The sequence below is a fragment of the Tamandua tetradactyla genome, chromosome 14, assembly GCF_023851605.1.
Source record: "Tamandua tetradactyla isolate mTamTet1 chromosome 14, mTamTet1.pri, whole genome shotgun sequence".
In the NCBI taxonomy this organism is placed as follows: domain Eukaryota; kingdom Metazoa; phylum Chordata; class Mammalia; order Pilosa; family Myrmecophagidae; genus Tamandua; species Tamandua tetradactyla.
In genome coordinates, this window is record NC_135340.1 from 15,859,449 (window position 1) to 15,881,109 (window position 21,661).

At 51.0% G+C, this 21,661-nt stretch overlaps 1 protein-coding gene and 1 long non-coding RNA gene across 2 annotated transcripts; one reads left to right on the top strand and one right to left on the bottom strand.

Moving 5' to 3' along the window:
- Positions 1-985: 985 nt before the first annotated feature.
- LOC143655629 (uncharacterized) lies at positions 986-11,202 on the bottom strand. The gene is made up of 3 exons (XR_013162192.1): positions 10,658-11,202; positions 3,275-3,405; positions 986-2,549 (listed from the first exon to the last, which is right to left on the bottom strand). It is a non-coding gene; the product is annotated as an uncharacterized LOC143655629 (long non-coding RNA).
- A 348-nt stretch (positions 11,203-11,550) lies between these two features.
- FOXA1 (forkhead box A1) lies at positions 11,551-16,883 on the top strand. Its single transcript, XM_077126909.1, has 2 exons — positions 11,551-11,790; positions 14,168-16,883. The coding sequence occupies exons 1-2, from the start codon at positions 11,719-11,721 to the stop codon at positions 15,506-15,508; spliced, it is 1,413 nt and encodes a 470-aa protein (XP_076983024.1). The 5' UTR covers positions 11,551-11,718; the 3' UTR covers positions 15,509-16,883.
- Positions 16,884-21,661: the final 4,778 nt, after the last annotated feature.

Here is a 21,661-nt window from a genome sequence, read left to right on the forward strand (position 1 = left end):
CAGGTCTCCACAGGAAACAGATGGCATGTTGAAAGGGTTTCATTGGGCGGGGACAGGAATTAAAGTGCACCAGTATGGATGAGGTTAAAGGAAACTAACAAGGGACAGTCACCCAGGTCTAGCAACAGCAGGGAGGTGTTACCAACCTTGATCTGAAGGGGCAAAGAGAGAGAAAAAAAGATGTTAGTAGAGCATGGCAAGAGCTGGAACCACAAGAGAGTGGCTTGCCTGACAGGAGTTGTCAACACAGGGAGAGGCAGAGAAGGACAAAGTCACAGTGATGCTGGGAAAAAAGAAATACATGCTCCTACAACTCTAACCTCCCGGCCCTTCATTTCTACACCAGCACCTCCCATTGGCCAAACCCAATTGAAAGCCTAAAGGCAAGGAAGGTGAGGCAGAGTGGCCCAGATAGGTCATCCTTTCAGGGCAGAGGCGGGAGCTAGGGAGAGTAACAGAGAATGACCAGCAGAGTTCCCCACCAAAAGTTGCCTGTACTGCTATTAATAAATAGGAACGACATATTTAGACAGCTTCCCCTGCCTTAGGGTCCTTTGGCATTGATTACCAGCAGACTAAGTCTTTCTCATAGCAGCCTGCTCATCCCACTCTCTCCACGGTGACCTAATTAACATATGCCAAGCATCTCTTTAGGCCCTCAACTCTGAGATGGTTCTAATTCCTGAGTTTATGAAGTTCAGAATGGACCTCTGGGAAGCCAGCCACTACCCTTCCCTGGGGTGCTTCAGAGGTCTGGAGCCCTGCCTGATCTCAGGGTTCTTAAGGTAAGATAAAAATAGAAAGCACTGAGCAGAAAGAAAACCCTGTGAGTAAAATAACCCATTTGAAAAGAAAAGATACAAATAACATTAAGCTGGCTGGCCCAAAGCAGGTGTACCTGGCTGAGAATTAAGGATTTATTTTTCTTGGAGGTAGTGGCTGGTATTTAGCATTCCAGTTACACTTTACACTTTCAAAGGGCTTTGCTTAGGTGTTTTCCAAGTATGGTAATACGTTGGAGGTTTTGCTGCGTTTGAAGTCAGAACCATTCCTTTTCTAAACGTAGGTATGTGAGACAGTTGTATGTGCTTTGTAGCCTAAACATTGAGCTTAGAAGAACGAATGCCCTGTGTATGCTTAGAAAAACTAACAGTTCTCCCTAAGTAAGCTGTAAAAACAGAAGCTGCATTTAGCCAGAAATCACTGCCCGAGACTTCTGTGTATCAGTCCATTTCCCCCTTACACTCCTCCCCCAATACCAATCCAAGGAAAATTAATAAACTTTGAAGATGTGTTGTTTCTCTCTCCTTCAGTGAGGAAATACTTTATTTGCCTGGATCCTGATTACAAACTGAAACAGAATTCAAAGACGTACTAGGTCCTTAGTTCAACCAAGCCCCTGTCTGAAACCTGTGGGGCATTTTTCATCAAAGCCCCTGGATCCACAGCTCAACTCCAGCCCTCTGGGGCTCCTCAGTAGGAGGTGTTAATCGACTGGTGAATCTTCACCTCAGGAAATTGATCTGCATCTGGAAAAACTCCTGAGTGATTGATCCTTTCATACTCTGATTGTCTTGAGTCTCCACACCCCACTAAGCTTTCTTGCACAGATGCATGGCGCTGTTCGAGGTCTTTATTACTTACAGCACCCACCTAAACTCAGTGTGCTTCTTTCATTTCAGATGGACTTGCACTCCTTCAAAAAGAAACTTTTCTTAGAAAATTCAAATCCAATAATTCTAAAAGAGAACAAGTAAAGCTTCCTTGCTGTAATATTACCTGGGATTCTGAGCATTTTAGAAACTGTCTAAGTGACATTTCTCCAAATGAGCCTAAGTGGTTCCTTCCACCTCTGCCCATGGAGGGGGGTAGTGAGGAGAGTTCCGGAGAGGAAGGAGGAAATGTCTGACTGAAATCGAGGGCTCTGCTTTCTCATGTCAGCGCTCCCCAAGTTCAGGCTCTGAGTGCAGGATGGCCTCTGGGAAGCACAAGCTCAGCTTCTCTTCCCTCCTTCCCCTCTTCCAGCTCTCCCTCCTGGGCTTCCCCAAACCTCGGGTTTGCCTGAGGTCTCCATATCGAGGGTGACACGGCGGGGGCCGCAGCGAGGCGTAACTGAGACTCTCCACCAAGTCTGCAGTTCCAGTTCCAGAGCCTGACCCGGGGCGGTCCCCTCGGGGACCCAAGGGGAGCCAAGCGCGTTTTCCTGGGACTGGGCCTCCATCCCCTCAAAGAGGAGTGGAGTAGGGACACGGTGTCCGCGCGGCCTAGAGGGCGGGAAGCCTCGTGTCTCTTCCCCCAGCTTCCTTCCCCGAGAAGAACCGTAAGGTGGTCGGGGTGTAGTCTCCTGACACCCTACAGGGGTGCTTTTCCTTTGCGGTTTCTGACGCGGTGGAGAGTGGCTCCCACGCGCACACGCCTAAAGGCTAGGAAGAGGTTCCCGGAGGGCAGGTTCGGGGGTTGACGCTGAGGTCCCCATGCTAGAGCTCCCTCCTCCTCGCCCAACCGAAACCGGCAGGGTCCACGACATCCAGGACGCGGGACTGACGAACCTACGCAAAAACAAAAACAAACAAACAAAAAACACCTGGGAACTGGAAGAGGCCGCCTGCCTTGCAGGTCTACATCACCTGCCACCATGTCTCGGTGTCCAGCACCACCCAGCCTCCCAGACTTCTTTAGTGGCTCTTTATTTTTGTTACCATTTTCTGTGCATTACCTGCACTAAACTGGTATGAGGCAGGTACCAAGATTGTGTCCATTTTACAGTAGAAAAAATCGAGGCTCGGAAAAGGCAAGTTTCCCGCCAAGTCAGGGTTTGAATCCAGGTCTGATTCCAAACTCTGACCTCTTAAACACACGCCATACTGTCCCTGTCGATTGCAGGAACTTGCAGGATTGGGGTTTGTCTATTGAGAGATACTAAGTCTTTAAGGACCTCATCCTCAGAGGGCAGCAGCCTGCTGGACGCCAGCCCTGCTAAGAAAGTGTGCAGAGAGCTGCGCCTCCGCCACCGCCTTCCTAAGAAGGCTTTGCCTGGGCATGGAAATTGGAAGAACATGCTCTGCTCTCTCTTCTACTCCTGTTGTTTTTGGAGATGGTGGGAAGTAAAAAGGAAAAGATCTTTGCCCAAAATGTACCATGAAACAAACCACAAAAAGGAGGGAACTGTTCTTCGCAGTACCAGTTCCCCAGTCTCCCTCCGGGAGAGATGCTGTGCCACCCCCTTCCCCCAACCATAACTTTTCCTTTCCTAATGTCCCGCCGTCCGTGTTACCTCTGGCCGGGTCATCAGGCCTGACTTTGTTCCTGCCCTTTATGTCTTATCCTTAGGAGAAGCGCCGGCCACTCCAGGTCGTTCCTATAAGTTCCCACTGCTGGAACGCGGGCATTGGGTTCCAGCTTCTCCTGGAAAAGGAGGAAATTGAGATGCGGTGGGTCTGCTCGGGTTCCCCTGCAAACTCGAGGTCAAAAGGATCAGGGCCACACTCCTGACGTGATCCGCTCCCTTCAAATCTCACACCCTGCATGCATCTCCTCCTAGGGTCTCTCCACCTGGCTCACTCCTCTCATGTCTTGGGACGGTGCCAGGTTTAGTCCCATTCCCGCACCTGCAGGAGTTTCAGAAGCTCCTGCTCCAGTATAAACTGACCTTCAACCCTAGCACTGGGCTTTATTTATTGAAATCACTTCTCTTCGTGGGGGTGTAGGGGAAGGGAAAGTCATGAAGAGGTCAGAAGAGAACAGCGATTCATAAAGGAAGGTATTTGGGCAGGGAGGAGAATAGCGGGATGAGGAGTCACCGACTGTGTCTTCAAAAGCATTTGAAAGAAAAGAAACCTACCCCAGAGCTACTCCAAGTGTGCCTGCCATATTCACCAATTCTGAACTATTATATCAAAAATTCATGAAGCTCCTCCCCTACCCCACCTGCATTAAAAATCTGCTTAAACCAAACCCCACAAATATCATAAATACCCTATCATTGCCTTCTTCCCTCTGTGATGCTACTAAAGAATCTGTCAAGGAAGTGTCTCCACTTCCAAGCTTCCAAGGAGCGTCCCGGGTTCCAAGCCCCTCTCCAAGGCCGCGGGGACAAGGGTCTGGGTGGGGCATGCCTGGGGAAGAGCGCGTGGTCTGAGAGCTGGGAGACCGAGACCGGATGCCGGGCCACACTCCAAGCCAGCGTCCGCGGGCCTTAGCGCCCCCATACATTTGGTGCAGTGGATGGGAGACCGAGGATCCCAAGCGCGGCTGGGGGGTAGCTAGCTGGGCGCTTCCCGGACTACAGCCGTCGGGGAGAAGAGATGGACTTCCTTTCTCTCACCAGTGTCTCCCCAGTGCCTGTTTTCAAGGCAAATGAACTTCGGGAGAGGTTGACACGAAGCGTCTAGAGTTAATACCTTGCAACAACGCCGCAGGTTCTTGGTGGTCCTTTATGAAAATCACTTACGTTACACAGGGAAGTCTCGTGAAATAGAATGCTTTGTATCCTAAAGATTGGGTGATGATTAAGGCCAATGCCGGGTAATTTCGGGCGTGCTGTCACCGCAGAGGTGGCCTGGGCGGCCGGGCGCACACACCCTGTGACCAACTGCACAGTCCCCTCCGGGCGGGTGGCCCGGGTCCCAGGCGCCTCCCAGCGCCCGGGTGGAAATGCAGCGCGCAGCGCGCACGGCTCCCGCCGCTGACTCCGGGACCAACAGAGAGCTCAGCTTCAAGACTTGCCTTTCTGGCTGCGTGGGCTGAGCGTTATTTGTTGCCAATTTAAACACATTATTTAAATCTGAACGTTTCCTTTACACTTTAGTGGAAAGTTGGATGAGGTTCTTTAACTTTTAACCAATATCTGCTGCTGAAAGTTGAGGCTGTTGCCTTTTCACTTCCGGGAAAAGTGAAATATTTGCCTTGGGTCATACGTCGACCGCCTAGATGCGCAAAGCACGACTGCGGGTTCTGCCCAAGTCCAGGTACGCCTGCGGGGGGTTGTATTTCCGATTTAATGGCGTTGCCCGGATGATTTTGAGTAGTAAAGTCAAGCACTGATGCCAGCCGAAGATCCAGGACCAGTGGCTCCCTGTGTGGTCCCAGGACTCTGAAATCCTATTCATTCCACCAGAAGGATCCGTTCATCTATGCATTTATTTGTCCGTCAGTCAGTCCCTCCTTTCCACAAGCTCTTTGTTTTCAAAGCATATCAGGCCAAGACGCGTCCCTCTGGTGACTATGGAGGCGGTGAATACGGTTTCAAGATTGCGGCATTCTTCCCTGCTCGACACCCGCCTTGCCAGCCTTGGAGTAGTTAATTCATCGACTCACTGGATGAATTCAAAAGCAAATCTTTTTGAAAGTCTACTATGCGCCAGGCCCTGCTCTGGTAGCCGCGGCCGCTGTGGCCCCTGCCCGCCCTGACGATGAAAAATAAACAAACAAATGGAATATGCTGTCCGAGAGTGATAAGAGCCTGGCAGGAATCTGAGGGCAGAGTGTGGGCTCAGGCCTCACTTGAGGAGGGCAAAGGCCTACTGGGAAGCCAAGAAGTCTACTCCAGGACTTGCCATCCCAGTTAATGCCCCATGGCGGCAGCCGGCAGGCCACCATATTTCCTTACTTTGATCCTTTAATTGTAGGTGACCCAGACTGCAGTATTCAGAACGTGGTCCAAAGTTCCTGCAAAGTTCTCACCTTTGCAAGCAAATGCTGCCAAGGAGACCTGTTCATAGTGTTTCTGTTAGAAGCAAACTCACTACAAGGTGAGCTAAGCCCTCGTTTTGCCCTATGGTCCATGGGACAAAGAAAATCAAATAACTTCAAACAAATTCACTATTTTTAAAATAAAACTCTCCTCTGATGTTAGCTTTGAAATAAATACACAAAGTCCCAGAAGCAGCCGCCCAACTGTGCTCCCCAATCGAATTTTAATTATAAACAATGAATGTAACCTCTTTCCGGTCACATTCGTAAGTTAATCTTTTTTATTAATCAATTAAAAGAACAATTTTAAAATGGAGGTTGGAATGATGAGAAAGCTAATACAATGACAAATTACTAAAATACATTTGTAGGGTTTATCTTTTTTCCGAGTGGAGATTATGATTTATAGGATTGTTACAAATGCATTTATTAGATAGAGCTGTGTAAATTTGAGGGTAATCACATTTGAATAGCCAAAGTTAAACCACCAGGGACTGCTGCGGGGCCGTGGGAAAGCTCCTAGGGTTGGGAGGGCTGGGTAGCGAGGCTAAACACTACGCAACCGTTCAGGAAGGATTTAGGTTTAAGCTGCCAGCCTCGATGCAGATGAAATTCGTTGACGTTTCTGAGGGCCTGGGCGTCCATCACAGCTCACCATAAACGCGGGCTGCTGCCTGGGCGGAGGGGTCGAAGGGCTGAACTACCCTCGCCTCCCAGTTCTTGCACTCGGGGGCAGTCGTTGGGAAAACTCCGGGACCTCAAAGCACCACGCCCAGCTGTGGCACACAGTAGGGCCTCGGCCACTCCTGTCCTTTTCTACCACAACTCAGACCCAAGAGATGCCATGTTTCCCGCTAATTTTTCGTCTCAAGGTATTGAGCGCGCATTACCAGCTTCTCCCAAGGCCCCTAACCCACGCGGTTTTCAAGTAGACTGAAAACCCAGAGGGAAACTGGGCACGAGGCGGGAAGGTGGCGCTCCCAGGGGGTTCGGAGGGGTGAGGAGGGACCTGCGGGGTTGGTCACGTCCGCAACCGGTCACTCGGGGGCTACAGCCGCTAGGAGACGCGCGGCCGCCGCGGGGACCCAAGCGTGGGTGAGGGCGCAGGGAGCGCTCCTGGGGCCTCGGGGAGGGAGGTTCAGTTCTCCGCGGAGACGGCTCCGGGCACCAACTACCTCTTCCCAGGCTGTGAGAAGCCGTCCTTCCCAGCCTTGCTCATTTGAATACATGAAAATGCGAGTTGATTTTGGCAAGGAGTTGCTTGCTGGCTGCCAGAGGGACGGTCCTGTCGCCCGCGGAGTAGGCCGGGTGGGGAGCAGCTCCGGCTCAGACATCCGGTTGCGGGCGAGCCAGACCCGCGTCCCGGGCCTCGCAGCCACCCCGCGGCGGTGCCAGGGGCAGTAGGCGAAGGAACAAACTTAACGGCGACTGATTGGCTTTTTTTTTCCGGTAAAGGAAGAGAAAGCCCTGCGTGTGGGTGGGGGGCTCGGCTGGAAACCAAGACTACACAGAGCTGCCCGCCAAGGCCCGCTAGGAGGTCCCGGAGTCCCCTCCTACTGGGAGAGGTACTCCTAGTGATTAGTGAATTAATTCGCTAATTAATTATATAGCGGTGGAAGGAGGGAGAGAGGAAGTTGGGAGGAAAGAAGGAAGAGAATAGAAAGAGGGAAGAGAGAGGGGCAAAGAAGGAGCAGGGGCTTGGAGGCTGGTCGGGGAGGCTGCTTCTCCCTGGCCGAAGACCTGCCGCGTCCCTGAGCCTCAGCCCCGGCCGCGGGGGACCCTCAGGCCCGGGCCGCTGCCCCTCCCGCGGCTGTGGACTCCAAGGAGGTGCAGGCTGGCGCCGGAGTCGGCCTGACCCTCGCGGCGCCGGGGCCCTTTCCTCAGCCTGGGCACGCCGAGGGCTGGCACACGCTGCAGTTAGCAGCTTCCTCCAGCGTCCCGGGCCTTCCTCAGTCCTAAACTGATCCAGATCCTAGTAGGGGTCGGCCTTGGGTCTCGTGGATGACAACAGGTCTTAGGGTTCATTGCGCCCGATTCTCTCCCTCAGAAGGAAGCTTGGCGCTTATCTGGGCGGGGCGCGGGGGTCCACGGGGAAGTTCAGCTGACCCGGGCCACGGCAGAGCAGACCTGCCCTCAGCTCTGTCCGGGAAAGGATTGCGGAAGGAAGGAGGCCGAGTAGGGGGAGCCAAAGAAGCAAGACCTGGGAAGGCTCCAGGGGACACAGCAGAGCCCCGCAACCACCTCCCCGCCCCCGGCCCTGACAAATGGGAAGGAACAGGGAGCCGAGAGGCCTAAGGCTGGGTTCGAGGTGCAAGCTCGCGCCCTTCCCTTCCGTCTATCATCGTGATCACTCTCTCCTTCTCCCTGCGCAGGAGGTCTGAGGAAGGGGTTCCGTCCACTAATCCTGGGAAGGCGGAGCAGAGCTGGCTGAGTTCGGCGGTGGAACATGCACCACTCCCTATTCCTGGGGGACCGCGCGAGGAGCTAGCCCCGAGGACGCTGCAGCCGCAGCTTCCGGGAAGGGCGGAGCCTTTTCCTGCGCCCTCGGCCGCCTGGAGTAGCCATGCACCCCACGGTGCCCCCCAGCCCAGCCTCCCCCATCCGAAGTGCTCGCCCTCCCGGCTGTCTTTGCTGCCTCAGGCTCCGACCAGTCCTCTCCCAGGCGGGTTTAGCTGGGCACGCCCCAGGGGCCGCCAGGTGGCTACCCTCATGGGTCCGCTGCCCGGGGTCCGCTCAGTCTCTCCGGAGCTGAAGACAGGTCTCGCTCCCCCGAAACAGCACACAGGCTTTGCAAAACAGTAAGACAGGGCCTAATCGGGAGAAGAGGTTGAGTTTGGAAAGCAGGCTGGGCCGACCGGCCACGTCGCCGGGCTGAGGATGGCCGGCAACCCAGGCAAATTATTATTTTTTTCCAAATCAAAGATCCGGTATGGCCCTGTTGATTTTCTTTTAAACCTCTGAGAAACTGTCATTTGGGTACGCAAAAACTTGACTTCCTAAGTTTGTTAGGTGCCTCGGAAGGCCGCCACAGAGGTGGAGTTCTTGGCCTGGGACAGTCAACTGTTGGAACAGAAATCCTTGGCTGCAGGAAACGTGCAGGGTTCAATCCAGGCTGGTCCGGCGGTGTTGGCAGAGGGCGGCGGCCAGAGGATTCAGCGCTTCCTCCCGGCGACAGGAGGCGCTATGACCGCAGGAATTCCCCCGACCTCCAGCCCCAGGACCCCCGGAGCTAAATCAAGCATCTAAAATGGGCAGTTGCTGAGAGTCCACTCTGCACCTCCCGTCCCGTGCTCTGAAGAATCCTAGAGGAGACTTTGCTCTGACCATCAGACTATTAACAAAGGGGTCTCTCTCCCCACCCCACCCCCACTCTCTCTCTCCACTTTGGGTTGACTTTTTAAAAAGGACGAGGCTCAGTAGTTTAGGGAAGTGGGCTAAAAGAGCAAGAGTATTTATATTTTGACTCCCTTTAAAGTGACTTTTTTTTTTCTCCTTGAAGCACTAGCTTTTTCTGCAGCATAAAAGCAATCACTAAGTTGTTGCTACCCACAGAAAATACGCTAGTCATGCTGAACATTGTTGAAGAGCCAAGAGGGCGTTGAAGAATTACCGCGAGGAGGAACGAGGAAGCTCATTAGTACCGAAAGTCCCCCAGGCTCAGGCTGCGGAAGCGAAGCATCCGTGCACTTTACAGTGGAACTGGGGTCCGACTGCTCGTGGAAACTCTGCCCAAAAGAGTTAGTTTCTGACTCTCCTGTCCTGAGAAATGTGTGCAGATCCACACACTCGCAGATCCGTTTACACAAACTGATGTGACCCCCTTGCAGTCACAGGGGCCTGCTTGGTTGGGGAGCGCCTGCTCTGCTAAATTCCAGGTGGATTTAATTTCACTCTCATTCCTTTCCTTACAATCTGAAGTGTCCCCCCCACCTTTATGCTTTAAAAAAAAAGAATTGTAATCCAATGCTTTTATCTTTTTTATTTCTTTAACTGCACATCTTCACCCTCTTGTGCGCCCCTGCTGATTTAAGGATTTGTGTGGTTCAAGGATTTAACGTGATTCTCTTGCCAGATTTCAAGGAAGAAAGATTTAAAAGAACAAAGAACAGGGGGAAAAAAGTATCTGTTTGGGAGACAAGTTAATACACATTTCTAAAATAAGATTAATAACATTTTTAAAACTTTGTCAAACAAGAATATTTGGCAGAGTCTTGGTCACTTTAGCAAGATTTTACTTTATTGATTCTTAAGGAAACCTACTGGCTCTGCAGGCAGTACCTCATACACACAGTCACACAGTCACACAATCACACTCAGAATACACATTCAGATTCACAGTCACACACTCATTCAGAAACACACACACAGGCACACGTGCATCGTTTTCCAATGTATCAGACCTAGTCAGTGCCTTAACATCCAGTCACAGTTGATCCCTCTTTCCTAAGACTGGTGGGCAATCTGCTACCAGGGCCTTGTAGGAGCCAAGAGGCTTTAACTGGGAGTGTCCACCAGTGTCCAGGAACAATTAGGAGCCAAGCTAGCGCCTGGGGTCCTAGCCCTGCCCCTCCAGGACAGAGATAGGGGCAGGTACCCCCCGAGACTGTCGCTGGCTTTGACCTGGCACCACTTTAGCCAGGCAGATGCGTTTCTGCACCCGCACCTTTGCTCTCCCAGCTAGCGCGCGAGTTTAGGGAAATGTCCCCTCCCCCTGACCTTTCCCTATCGGAAACCAGACGGTTGCCTCCACTTCAGTCCCCAAGCCTGCGGGAAGGGGGGCAGGAGGAGGAGCCGGGCGGAAGGAGGACGGCCCGACTCAGACCCGGCTGCCCTATCACACAGACATCTGCTCTCAGTTTTTTCCTCTTTATGATCGCTACAGATGACAAAGGGGAGTGGAGCGGACCGAGGCGGAAAAGAAAAAAAAAGTTATGTCATAAAGATATAAAACGGTGCCGTGACTCACCTGCTTTTAGCCGCAGGTACGGGTTTCGTGGCAGCGCCTCCGCTCTGCTAGCCTGGAGCTGGGGTCGGCCTAACGTCACCCGGCCCGGCTGACTCACATGGCCAGGTTTCTAATGACGGGGCAAAAGTGGGCCTTTTTCTCTTTTCTAGCCTGAAGTCCACGACGGGAAGAAAAAAAAAAAAAAACCTACAGTCTTCAGTCTCCCAGGGTTGAAATTTGGGTCAGGAATTAGGGTGGGGGCAGGAAGCGGACCGACGGGCAGAAAGGGCGCGGGACCCGGGGGTGACTCTGGAGAATGCGGGGTGCCCCCGGGGAGGAACCCTGACGTCCCCTAGCCAGCATAGCCGTGCCAGCTTGGCTCCGACGCCACTGCCCCCGGCCCTGCTTCGGCTGTGCAGTTCCTACCCAGAGCCCTCACCAGCCCGCCTGGCCCCGCCTATTTTTCTTTTTTTTTTCTCTCTCTTCCAGAGGGGGTTGCACCCCACCCCCACCCCAATTCCCTCTTCCCGGAGGCTCCAGGCTTAAACCAATTACACTCCTTTGCAAACAAAGTGAGGGCCGGGTTTGGGGGAGGGGGCGCCGCGGGCGGGGGTCTGGGGGATCGCGCGGCGGCGGCGCGGCGGGGCGGGAGGCGCGGCGGCAGGACTGGCGGGCTGGCGGTCGCCTCGCAGGTGCACCTCGGGCTTTGTAGGTGCGAGCGTCTTTGTGTGGCGGACAAATGGGGAGAGGACGAGGAGGTGGGCACTCGGGCGACGTAAGATCCACATCAGCTCAACTGCACTCGCTTCGCAGAGGCCGCCCGCTCACTTCCCGCGGAGGCGCTCCCCGGCGCCGCGCTCGGCGGCCGCCGCCTGCCCCCGGCGCTGCCCCCGCCCGCCGCGCCGCCGCCGCGCACGCCGCGCCCCGCAGCGCCCGGCTTCCTTCTAGCTGGGGTGGCTTTGGGCCCGCGCGGGCGCTGGGGTGACTGCAGCTGCTCCGCTCCCCGACCCCGCCTCGCGCCGCGCGGCCGCCCGTAGCTTCGCAGAGGGCTGGATGGTTGCAGCGGGCAGGGTGACTCCAGGATGTTAGGGACTGTGAAGATGGAAGGGCATGAGAGCAGCGACTGGAACAGCTACTACGCGGACACGCAGGAGGTGAGTGGCGGGTAGGCGGCCGAGTGCTCCCAGAGCCGGCGCCAGGGGAGGCCGGGGAGAGAGGCGGGCGCCGGGCGGGACAGACGCCTGGCGGGCTGGAGGTGTCTTTCGCGCCACGGCTGCCCGCCCGATGTGGCCCCGGCCCGACTCCTGCGGGGCCTTGGACCTGGATCCACTGCCCCGCTGCGGTGCTGGGGAGGCTGAATCCCGGTGCTCGGAGCGAGTGGGGATTTGAGGGAACTTTAGGGCTTTGAACGCACCCACTCAGGGAAGCACGGCGAGCGGAGAGCGGGAGCCGGAACCCAGCCCCGGGTGCCGCGGATTGGCGGGCGGGAGCCGGCACGAGTTGGAGGCAACTAAGAAAGCCGGAGCGCGCCCACAGGGCTGCCTTTTCGTCCCGCCCTTTGATTCTTAGATGTCTTCTGATGAAAGCGCTCTGTCGCAAAGTTGGGCATTTCAATATTAAAACATTTCCGATATTTTATAAAACTTGTTCTTCCTCAAAAGCCCTCTTTGGGGAGAAGTGTGCGCATTCTTCTCAGGAACCGCACGGTGGCGCTGATGCGAGCTGGATATGCCTCCAGCACTCTGGGCCGAGAACCTGTTTCTCTTCATTGTCCCCTTGGTGGCACGTTCATAGGGTTTATTTTAGTGTGCACAAAAGGATTGCGAGAAACACCAGGTACAGACATGGCCACCACCTGATAAAAATATTTATCTTTAAACAGCTATTAGTTACCCCCCCCCCCCCCAAAAGTTTAATTACCATTATTGAAAACTCTTATTGAAACTGACTGGGATAATTTTGGAGAAAGGAGAAAATAAACCTCAAAATAAATAAATAAATATATATATATATAGTTTAAAACATGAACAGAAAAATATAGACCCAGGTTAGAGTTTCATATGTTATTTGTTTAGAATTGTGTACCTCTATATTCACAAACTCACCTATGAGGTTACTTGTATACCATGGTATATAGTGTATTTCTATTTAAATCCATTTGTTCACCTTTTGTATGTTCAAGTGGAGTCCTATTTGCTGAAAATATAAAGTTAAATAATCAGAGAAGTCGATTTTATATTTCTGAAAAAGTCTAGTGTGGTCCCAAACTGCTCTTGGGGAGGGCCTCCCGTGCTTATGATTTTAAAGAGAGCTCAGAACTCTTCCAAAGGTTTAATTCTGATTCAGTCAACTCGACTTACAGTCAATTAAGTCCACTAGTGAAAGAGCTTTCTTACAGGTTAAACTGGGAATTGGGAAGTAGAATTGCATTAAGAGAAAATAAGTAGAGTTTGATTTTGGAATTTTAAATTGTTCGAAACTACTCATACAGTTTCAAAGGCCAGGCTTCGAAATGGCCAGCAGCTACAGATCAAGTCTGTGTGTGTGTGTGGGGGGGGGGGGCGGGGTGATTATTTCGACAAACTTTGTCACCAAATTTTTCAAAAGTTAGGGGACTAGAAATAGATAATGATTAAATTAAAGCAAGTTTTCGAAGGGCTTGCAGAGCTGTGCAGGTAAAGTCATGTTAAAGTTAAACGCATGTGATGCATTGATATTATAATGCACACCTAGCTGCCCCTTCTGTTGCAGGTTTATTTTTATTTTTTCAAGCTTTCTTTAACTTATGGGTTTGTTTCCATTTTAATATTACAGTAACTACACGTAGATGAAAAACACTACTTAAAAATATAATAAACAATGAAAAGTCACCATTTGTCGAAAACCCTTTAGACAGTAGAGCCAGTTGTTGGGAAATGCAGGGTTCAGGGAGTCTCTGGCCACGGATGATTTCTACCATTTAGGAGAGTTTCACAGCGCCCGGCACGGCCGGGGCCGCTGCCTGGTCAGCCCGGTCCGGCAGGCTCAGGCGCAGTGGGCGCGGAACTTGTGCCTGGCTGCGGGTCCCACTCGGCTGAGCCTCCGAGCCCATCGCACTTTGGTCTGGAGTGAATAAGTAGGGGGAGTGAATAAGTAGGGGGACAGAGACCAATTCTGTTTTCGGAGTTTTAAACACGATTTGCCCCAAAAGGCAGTCTAGGGTAGAGAGTGAGATGCCGCGTGGTGCGGATGGAGGGAGTGATGGAAGGGCCCCAAAGCCTGGCGGGTAAGACGATTACATAGCTTCCCGGGACATATTTTTTCTGAGGGCTTGTCTTTTATGCCTGCGGGGCTAGGATTTCCCCCCTGCCGTGCGAGACCTCTCTTTGCTGGGTCTGGGGTGGACGACTGATGGTTTGTTTCTGGTTGGGGGTGGGACCTTGTTTACAGAAATGCTCTCTGCTGGTCCCGGGGTTCGCCGCCCGCCGGCCGCCCGCGCCCTCCACTAACCCCGCCCTTCGGGGCCTCTCCCCCTCGCTGTCTCCGCTCCAGGCCTACGCCTCGGTCCCAGTCAGCAACATGAACTCGGGCCTGGGCTCCATGAACTCCATGAACACCTACATGACTATGAACACCATGACCACGAGCGGCAACATGACGCCGGCATCGTTCAACATGTCTTACGCCAACCCGGGCCTGGGCGCCGGCCTGAGCCCCGGTACCGTGGCGGGCATGCCGGGGGGCTCCGCGGGCGCGATGAACAGCATGACGGCGGCAGGCGTGACCGCCATGGGAGCGGCGCTGAGCCCGGGCGGCATGGGCGCCATGGGCGCTCAACCCGCGGCCTCCATGAACGGCCTGGGCCCGTACGCGGCTGCCATGAACACGTGCATGAGCCCCATGGCGTACGCGCCGTCCAACCTGGGCCGCAGCCGCGCCGCGGCCGGCGGGGACGCCAAGACGTTCAAGCGCAGCTACCCTCACGCCAAGCCGCCCTACTCCTACATCTCGCTCATCACCATGGCCATCCAGCAGGCGCCCAGCAAGATGCTCACGCTGAGCGAGATCTACCAGTGGATCATGGACCTCTTCCCCTATTACCGGCAGAACCAGCAGCGGTGGCAGAACTCCATCCGCCACTCGCTCTCCTTCAACGACTGCTTCGTCAAGGTAGCGCGCTCCCCAGACAAGCCAGGCAAGGGCTCCTACTGGACGCTGCACCCGGACTCCGGCAACATGTTCGAGAACGGCTGCTACTTGCGCCGCCAGAAGCGCTTCAAGTGCGAGAAGCAGCCCGGGGCCGGGGGCGGCGGCGGGACCGGGGGCGGCGGCGCCAAGGGCGGGCCTGAGAGCCGCAAGGACCCCTCGGGCGCCGCCAACCCCAGCGCCGACTCGCCCCTTCACCGCGGTGTGCACGGCAAGGCCGGCCAGCTAGATGGCGTGCCGGCCCCCGGGCCCGCCGCCAGCCCGCAGACTCTGGACCACGGCGGGGCGGCGGCGACAGGGGGCGCCTCCGAGCTGAAGACTCCGGCCTCGTCGGCGGCGCCTCCCATCAGCTCCGGGCCCGGGGCATTGGCATCGGTGCCCCCTTCCCACCCGGTGCATGGCCTGGCACCCCACGAGTCCCAGCTACACCTGAAAGGGGACCCCCACTACTCCTTCAACCACCCCTTCTCCATCAACAACCTCATGTCCTCCTCGGAGCAGCAGCACAAGCTGGACTTCAAGGCCTACGAACAGGCACTGCAGTACTCGCCCTACGGTGCTACGTTGCCCGCCAGCCTGCCGCTCGGCAGCGCCTCGGTGGCCACCAGGAGCCCCATCGAGCCTTCAGCCCTGGAGCCGGCCTACTACCAAGGTGTGTATTCCAGACCTGTCTTAAACACTTCCTAGCTCCCAAAACTGGGGGTTTGTCTGGCATGGCAATGCTGGTAGCAAGGGAGAAAAACATCAACAGCAAACAAACAAAACCGCACATACCAGACCAACAACAACATTATAAAATCCCAACTACTTTTATTTCACTTTTTGTGCACAGTCTTTCCCCCAGCGCAAAGGACTGTTACTTTCTTATTTTATTAAAAAAAAAAACAAACGTGTTGTGTATATTATTACAAGGACAACCAACCCCATAGCAACAAAATTTTTTTTCCTGCAAAGTTGAACGATCCACGATTGTATATATAATATCTTCCTCCTTCCTTGTCCTCTCCCTTACTTCCCTCTTCCCCTCCAGACACATTCTAGTCTGCGAAGGGTGTATTTAAAACAAAAAAGAAAGATGGTCAAGCTTGTAAAATATTTGTTTGTGCTTTTTCCCTCTCTTTACCTAATCCCCACGAGTTTACAGGTCTGTGGCAATACTCAACCGTAAGAACTAAAATAGTGAAGAAACAAGTAGACACACAAGAGGCTCTTGAAAGTATGAGGGATAATAACTGCTGTTATGCAGCAAAACCTAAACAGATTATAAATACCGGAGCCATTTTTTTTTCAGCTTCTGATACATTCAGATAGCACATGTCTTAAATGAAAAATATATATATATTGTGTACGGACTTATTTATGCACATGCAAATAACATATAGAGGAAATAGGTATGTGATATACGTGCTACATTTTCAAGAGTTGCCTGATCGAGAAGTTACAAAGCCCCCCTCCCCCGTCTCCACCCACATATGGCCCTGGATTACTAAAGAATTGCCCTCCTCAAGACCCTGTTCCTTGCTCTGCAGAGTGCCATGGTCACGTCATTCAGAGGTAACATAACATGTTTAATATTAGCTTCAATATATGTATACAATTTAAAGCAGTTTTTTCCAGAAAAAGAGGGGGGATACTACAATGTTGGAGGAGAGATAAGTTATAGGGAGCCATATTTCAAAATTTGGTTTAAGTTTCCAAAATCTAATCGAGTGTGACCGTTTTAATTATTGCCATCGTGTGCTTGTTTCATCCAGTGTTAATGCACTTTCTACAGTTGGACATGGTGTTAGTATAGCCAGACAGTTTCATTATTATTCCTCCTTGCTTTCTCAATGTTCTTAATTTATTGCATGGTTTATTGTTTTTTTTCTTTTCTGTCGAAATTGCTTTAAATGATGGTTAAAATCACAAATTAAGATGTTCATTTTTATCAACGTGATTGTAATGGAAAATATTTTGATTTAAATAATGAAAATGATAACAGATTTTAAGCCGTGGAATATGTTCTTGATCATTTGCAGTTAAGAACTTTAAATAAATCAAATGTTAACAAAAAAAAGGATTTCTGTTACTTTCCTTCACTTAATTAAATCCAAAATGGATACTCTTAATATAGTATTTTTCCAAGTCCACAACTGAATTATAAACAAAAAGACAAACAATCTAAAACAAAATTGGTTGGTCTATGTTTATTAAATGAACATGTAGCTAGTGAAAAGCAGTTAAAGAAATTCAATTAAATTGAATAAGAAAAGCAATATCAAAATTTCACTATGGCAACATGAGTTGATTTAATGTCACAATAATTAAGTTTTTAAGATTCTTTATTCTCCAGTAATGTTTAGTTCAGTTTTTGACAGGGGCTTAAGCCCTGTGTAGCCATTGAGTCTTTCCACAAATTAAATATTATTAATTTAACTACCACTACCACCCCTATGTAATGCATAATTTTCCCTTATTCAAAAGATATTCAACTGAGAATAAAATATTGACAAAATTAAGTTGTCTACGACATAGAATCCTGCATCCTCTTCTAGTTAAAAGAGAAACAAAACTTAACCATTAGTGTAGATGTGCAAGGGATCAGAGGCGGGGGAGTTAATTCGCTCCTGCAGGGGAAGCTTTGTGCCACCAAAACATTCCAGGATAGCTACTATTTTACATGTTGTGAAGATATATATATTTTAATGTTGTTTCTAAAAATACTGTTTCTAGAATTTAAAGCTGATGATTTGTTTGCCTTCTAAGAAGCTTTTAAATGCAACTTCACACCCCACAGTTGCTTGGGATCACAAAATCATTAATCTCCTTTGATAGTAGGCTCACTTTCCAGTCCACCTATTTCTTTGTAAGTTTTGTTCGGATTGACATCAACAATAACAACAGCAGCCCGGCAGTGGCTGGCCTCGCCTGAGCTCTTGTGTATGAACTCCATCCTCGCTAGGGCTTGAACTTGGACAGGCTTTTACTTTGATCGCCCCACTCCACACCACAGACAAGATAAAAAGAGCTGTGTGAGTCCCTTAATTATCGAGTAATTGCCTCCCCAGATGAGAGAAGGGGTGCCGTGCAGCACTTGAGAAAAGTCCAGAAATCCCAAACCCCGGCTCTCACTGCATCTAATGAAAGGAGGAGGGGAGGGGAATTAGTGGTTTCAGTAATTTCAAAACCTAATTTGGTGGCCTGGGGGGTGGGGGTACTTTTAAAAAACCCAGAGAAGAAAAAGCTTTTCCACCCTAACAGTTATTCATATTTATAAAGCGGGTAGACAAACGTTGGCAATTTCGAGTTCCGAGTGTAATATAAAGGCACGAGCTTGGGCCTCGGAGTGTTGCCTAGCCCCGCTGAATTCTAAAGCGTGTCACTTCGTATTGTTTCTTCTGGGATTTGTCCCTTCCTCTTTAACATATTAGCAATAGCGATATCTTGCCTTCACCCCACCAGGCTTAAGTCGACTGCAGCTCTTGCTCTCTTCCTTGGCTGAGACTTTTTCTGGGTGTGCGGGGGGCGACCCGCCCGGAGTGGCGGGTTTACGGCCGAGGCCATTTTGGAGACCTGCCTGGGAGGCCCGAGTGATCGGCTGCAAGAGAGCGGGGTCTCCAAGGCGCCTACAACCCCTTTCGCCTCGTGGGTCTCACGCGATTTTCTGATCGCGCACTCTGCCGCCTCCGCGCGATCTGCGACCGGCGCTTTGAAGCGCGCGCGGACCGGGGGCCGGAGCGGCCGGTTGCCAGGGAGGGGGTGCAGAGGAGGGCAGCAAGCATCCCGAGGTGACAAGTGCAGTTAGTTCTTCATTGTTCGGGCATTTTCTCCTCCTAGCGAATAAGTCTTCTGTTGAGCCCGAGACCCAAAAGTCAACAAAGAAGGCCAGCCGCGGCGATACAGCTCCTGCGGCCACCGCGGCCCGGCGTTGCCGCGGCCGCTCCCGCTGCGTAATCCCTTCCTCGGAAACCCGAACACACAAACGCCGGGACGCCCGGGGCTGGGGCGCCGCGCCCGGGGCCAGGAGGAAAACATCTGTGGTTCCGAGGGAGCGCTGGGCGCCTCCCCGAGCGCGCCGCCTTCCTGCCCCCCTCGCCCAGTTTTTTTTAGTCTACGTGTTTCTATATTTCTTCACCTCGGATGCTCCCGCGGACGAGTGCCAGAAAGGGCACGCCGAGGGCTCCGCCGCCGTCCACCCGGCTCGCTTTATTTAGGAATTTCGCCCGAGGTGGGGGAGGGGTCTCCGGAGGGGGAGGGGGAGGGGGAGCGAGGAGGGAAAACCTTCTCACAGACCCAAGTGTAAAGCTCCAGAGGCCCTCCGAGCCACGGACTAGTCCACCGTGCAAACACTTAGGGAAAGAAAAGGGGAAATGTTTTGGGAGTGAATATGGTGGTTTTGGGGAGCAGAGCTTCCAGTGTTCCTTTCACCTTGCGCTTAAAGGACGGGCCTGAGACCTTTTTAAACATACTGAGAAGAAAACTAAACAGGGGGAAGAAGAAACGGTCACCGGTTCTATTCACCAGGATTTAAACAACTCACAAGTGTTCCCAAGTAGAAGGCAGCTGAGTCAATTTTCTACATGACGGCAGCTCGGTGTTTAAATCAAATAAATAAAAATTAATTTTCCATTGTCCCCTCTTGAGCTCCCTCATAGCAGAATAAGCTGGTGAGAATTAGTGTGGTAGGAAGGATTCAAACAAACAAAATCCTATTAAAGTTCTTAACTTCTGTTTTCAGTGTCTGAAGCCTAGATATTCCAGACTGATTTTGTTGGAAGTATAAAAAACACTTTTTCTCAGGATTCTAACGAAATTGAATGAGCCATAACAGAAAAGAATTCCTGGAGTGATAAATTTTACAAACCTTATTGTTCTGGCATTTTAAAAATTGATCTCAATTTCTGTGGAAATGCTTATTAAACTTCTTTGCAAAAAACTTCCCGATCAATACAAATTCCTTTCAATACAGACCTAAGTAGGAGACCTACAGTCCAATTTAATTAACCTTTCCTCAAAATCAATTGGTTTTCTGTTGATTTAGCAGTAATATTCCAGAACGTTTAGCTAGAATGTATTTTAATGTGATACCTTGATATAGCAAGAAGAAAAAAAATTACTGAAAAATGAAATTGCTTGCTTATTTAATATTTAATAAATTTGTAATATTTTGCTTCTAGTGTTTAAATTTTAATTGCTTATGTGAAATGTACTAAGATGTGTTTTGCAACTAATTGGAGTTGAATAATATGTAATTACTTCAAGATAATTCTGTGCAAAAGAAAAGTGATTTTTAAAACCTACCTCGGGCTGAATAGGTAATCAAATTGCACTGAAGTTTAGAAATATGATTTTTCTAAACGAAAAGAATAATTAGCACCAATAAATACAGTAAGATTATAAGAAAATGAAATAAGTTGGACGATTTTACAACCTTCCTGTTTACATGTAGAATACATTTTTTATTGGGATGGGAATTTTTAAAAATAGTATTTAGGCAATTTTTATTTCCCACCCATAATCCTATCTAGTATCCAAATAACATTTAACAATAGATTGCTTTCAATTTTCCAGGGTTTTTTTCTTCCAAATAGTGAAGTTTGGGGCTATCATTGTTTCACTGGCATTTCTCTTTTTAGCTTCCGCCCAGCTCAGGTCCTTGAACTTTGGACAGCTCAAACTGGAGCCCTCACATCTCTCTCTTTCTCTCTCTCTCTCTCTCTCTCCCTCCCCCTTTCTCTCTCTTTTTTCTTTGAGCCACATTCTAGCAAGCAAAATGAGGTGGGCAAATGCCCATGCAGTTCACTTTTATGCCATACAATGGATGCATTTTTCTACCACAAACATTTATTTTTAATCTGACAAGGGAGAAATCCTCACCCCAAACACTTTTTATCTCCTTTGTATTATCTAACTTCCTAATTTCTCCCAGTGCGTAGCTGTGACTTCATAGGGGAAGAGCAAACTCCTGGTGAAGGCGAGTTCCCCACCTCCGTGCAGCCGCAGGATAAGGAAGCTCCTCCCATCTTCTTGATACCATCTCCCGATATTTGGAGGTTCTCCTGTTCTAGTCAATTAAGAGTACAGAACAGAATATTCTCCCTCAAAACCCGGGAAGGAAAGCATTTAAATGGAATAAGTGCTTGAGAATCCAGGCGGGATAGTAGTCATATCATAGATCAAATTTGGCTAATGCCACCGACTGCACCCGATGGTTCTAAGCGCAAGGTTGCCTTTGATTGGCTTCCTACTTCTCTCTCCTGCCCTTCAAGAGTACTGTTTCGGAATGCACATTTCCGAAACGAAGAAAAACAGCCTGGAAATCCCCCATAAAAACATAGCCTGGAAATGGGAACAACGAGGCATTGAACAGAAAAACCCTCGTCAGTTTTCCTCCCTCTCGGGTGAAATTTTGGTTACTCCTTCGCGTGTCTAAGCATGCCCCAGGTCAGTGTTACTTTCCCTCCCACACCAAGGAATTGTTATTTTAAAACATAGCTCACTTTAATGAGAAGAGTATGAGGGACTTGGTGGTGGTTTGTTTCGTTCAGCTATTTCATTTTAAGGACCCCTGATACATGGGGAGGAGGCAGACGCCCGCCTTGGGGCTGTGCTCCAGGGGAGCTGCCCGTTCTTTACGAGACTCAGGAGACTGAGAGCGTTTTTAACGTTCCCCTCGCCCTGGCTCCGGCTACGCTCCAGGCCCCGGGGAGCCTCGGGCCTCACCCCCGCAGCCCCCCAGCCCCGCAGCTGCGAGCGCCGACTGCGCCGCGTCCCCCACCGCCTGTTTCTAGGTGGAGGCCTCGGATTCATTAGCTCAAAGTGCTATGATTAGCGGCGCAGGGCATCGTCCGGGTTTCC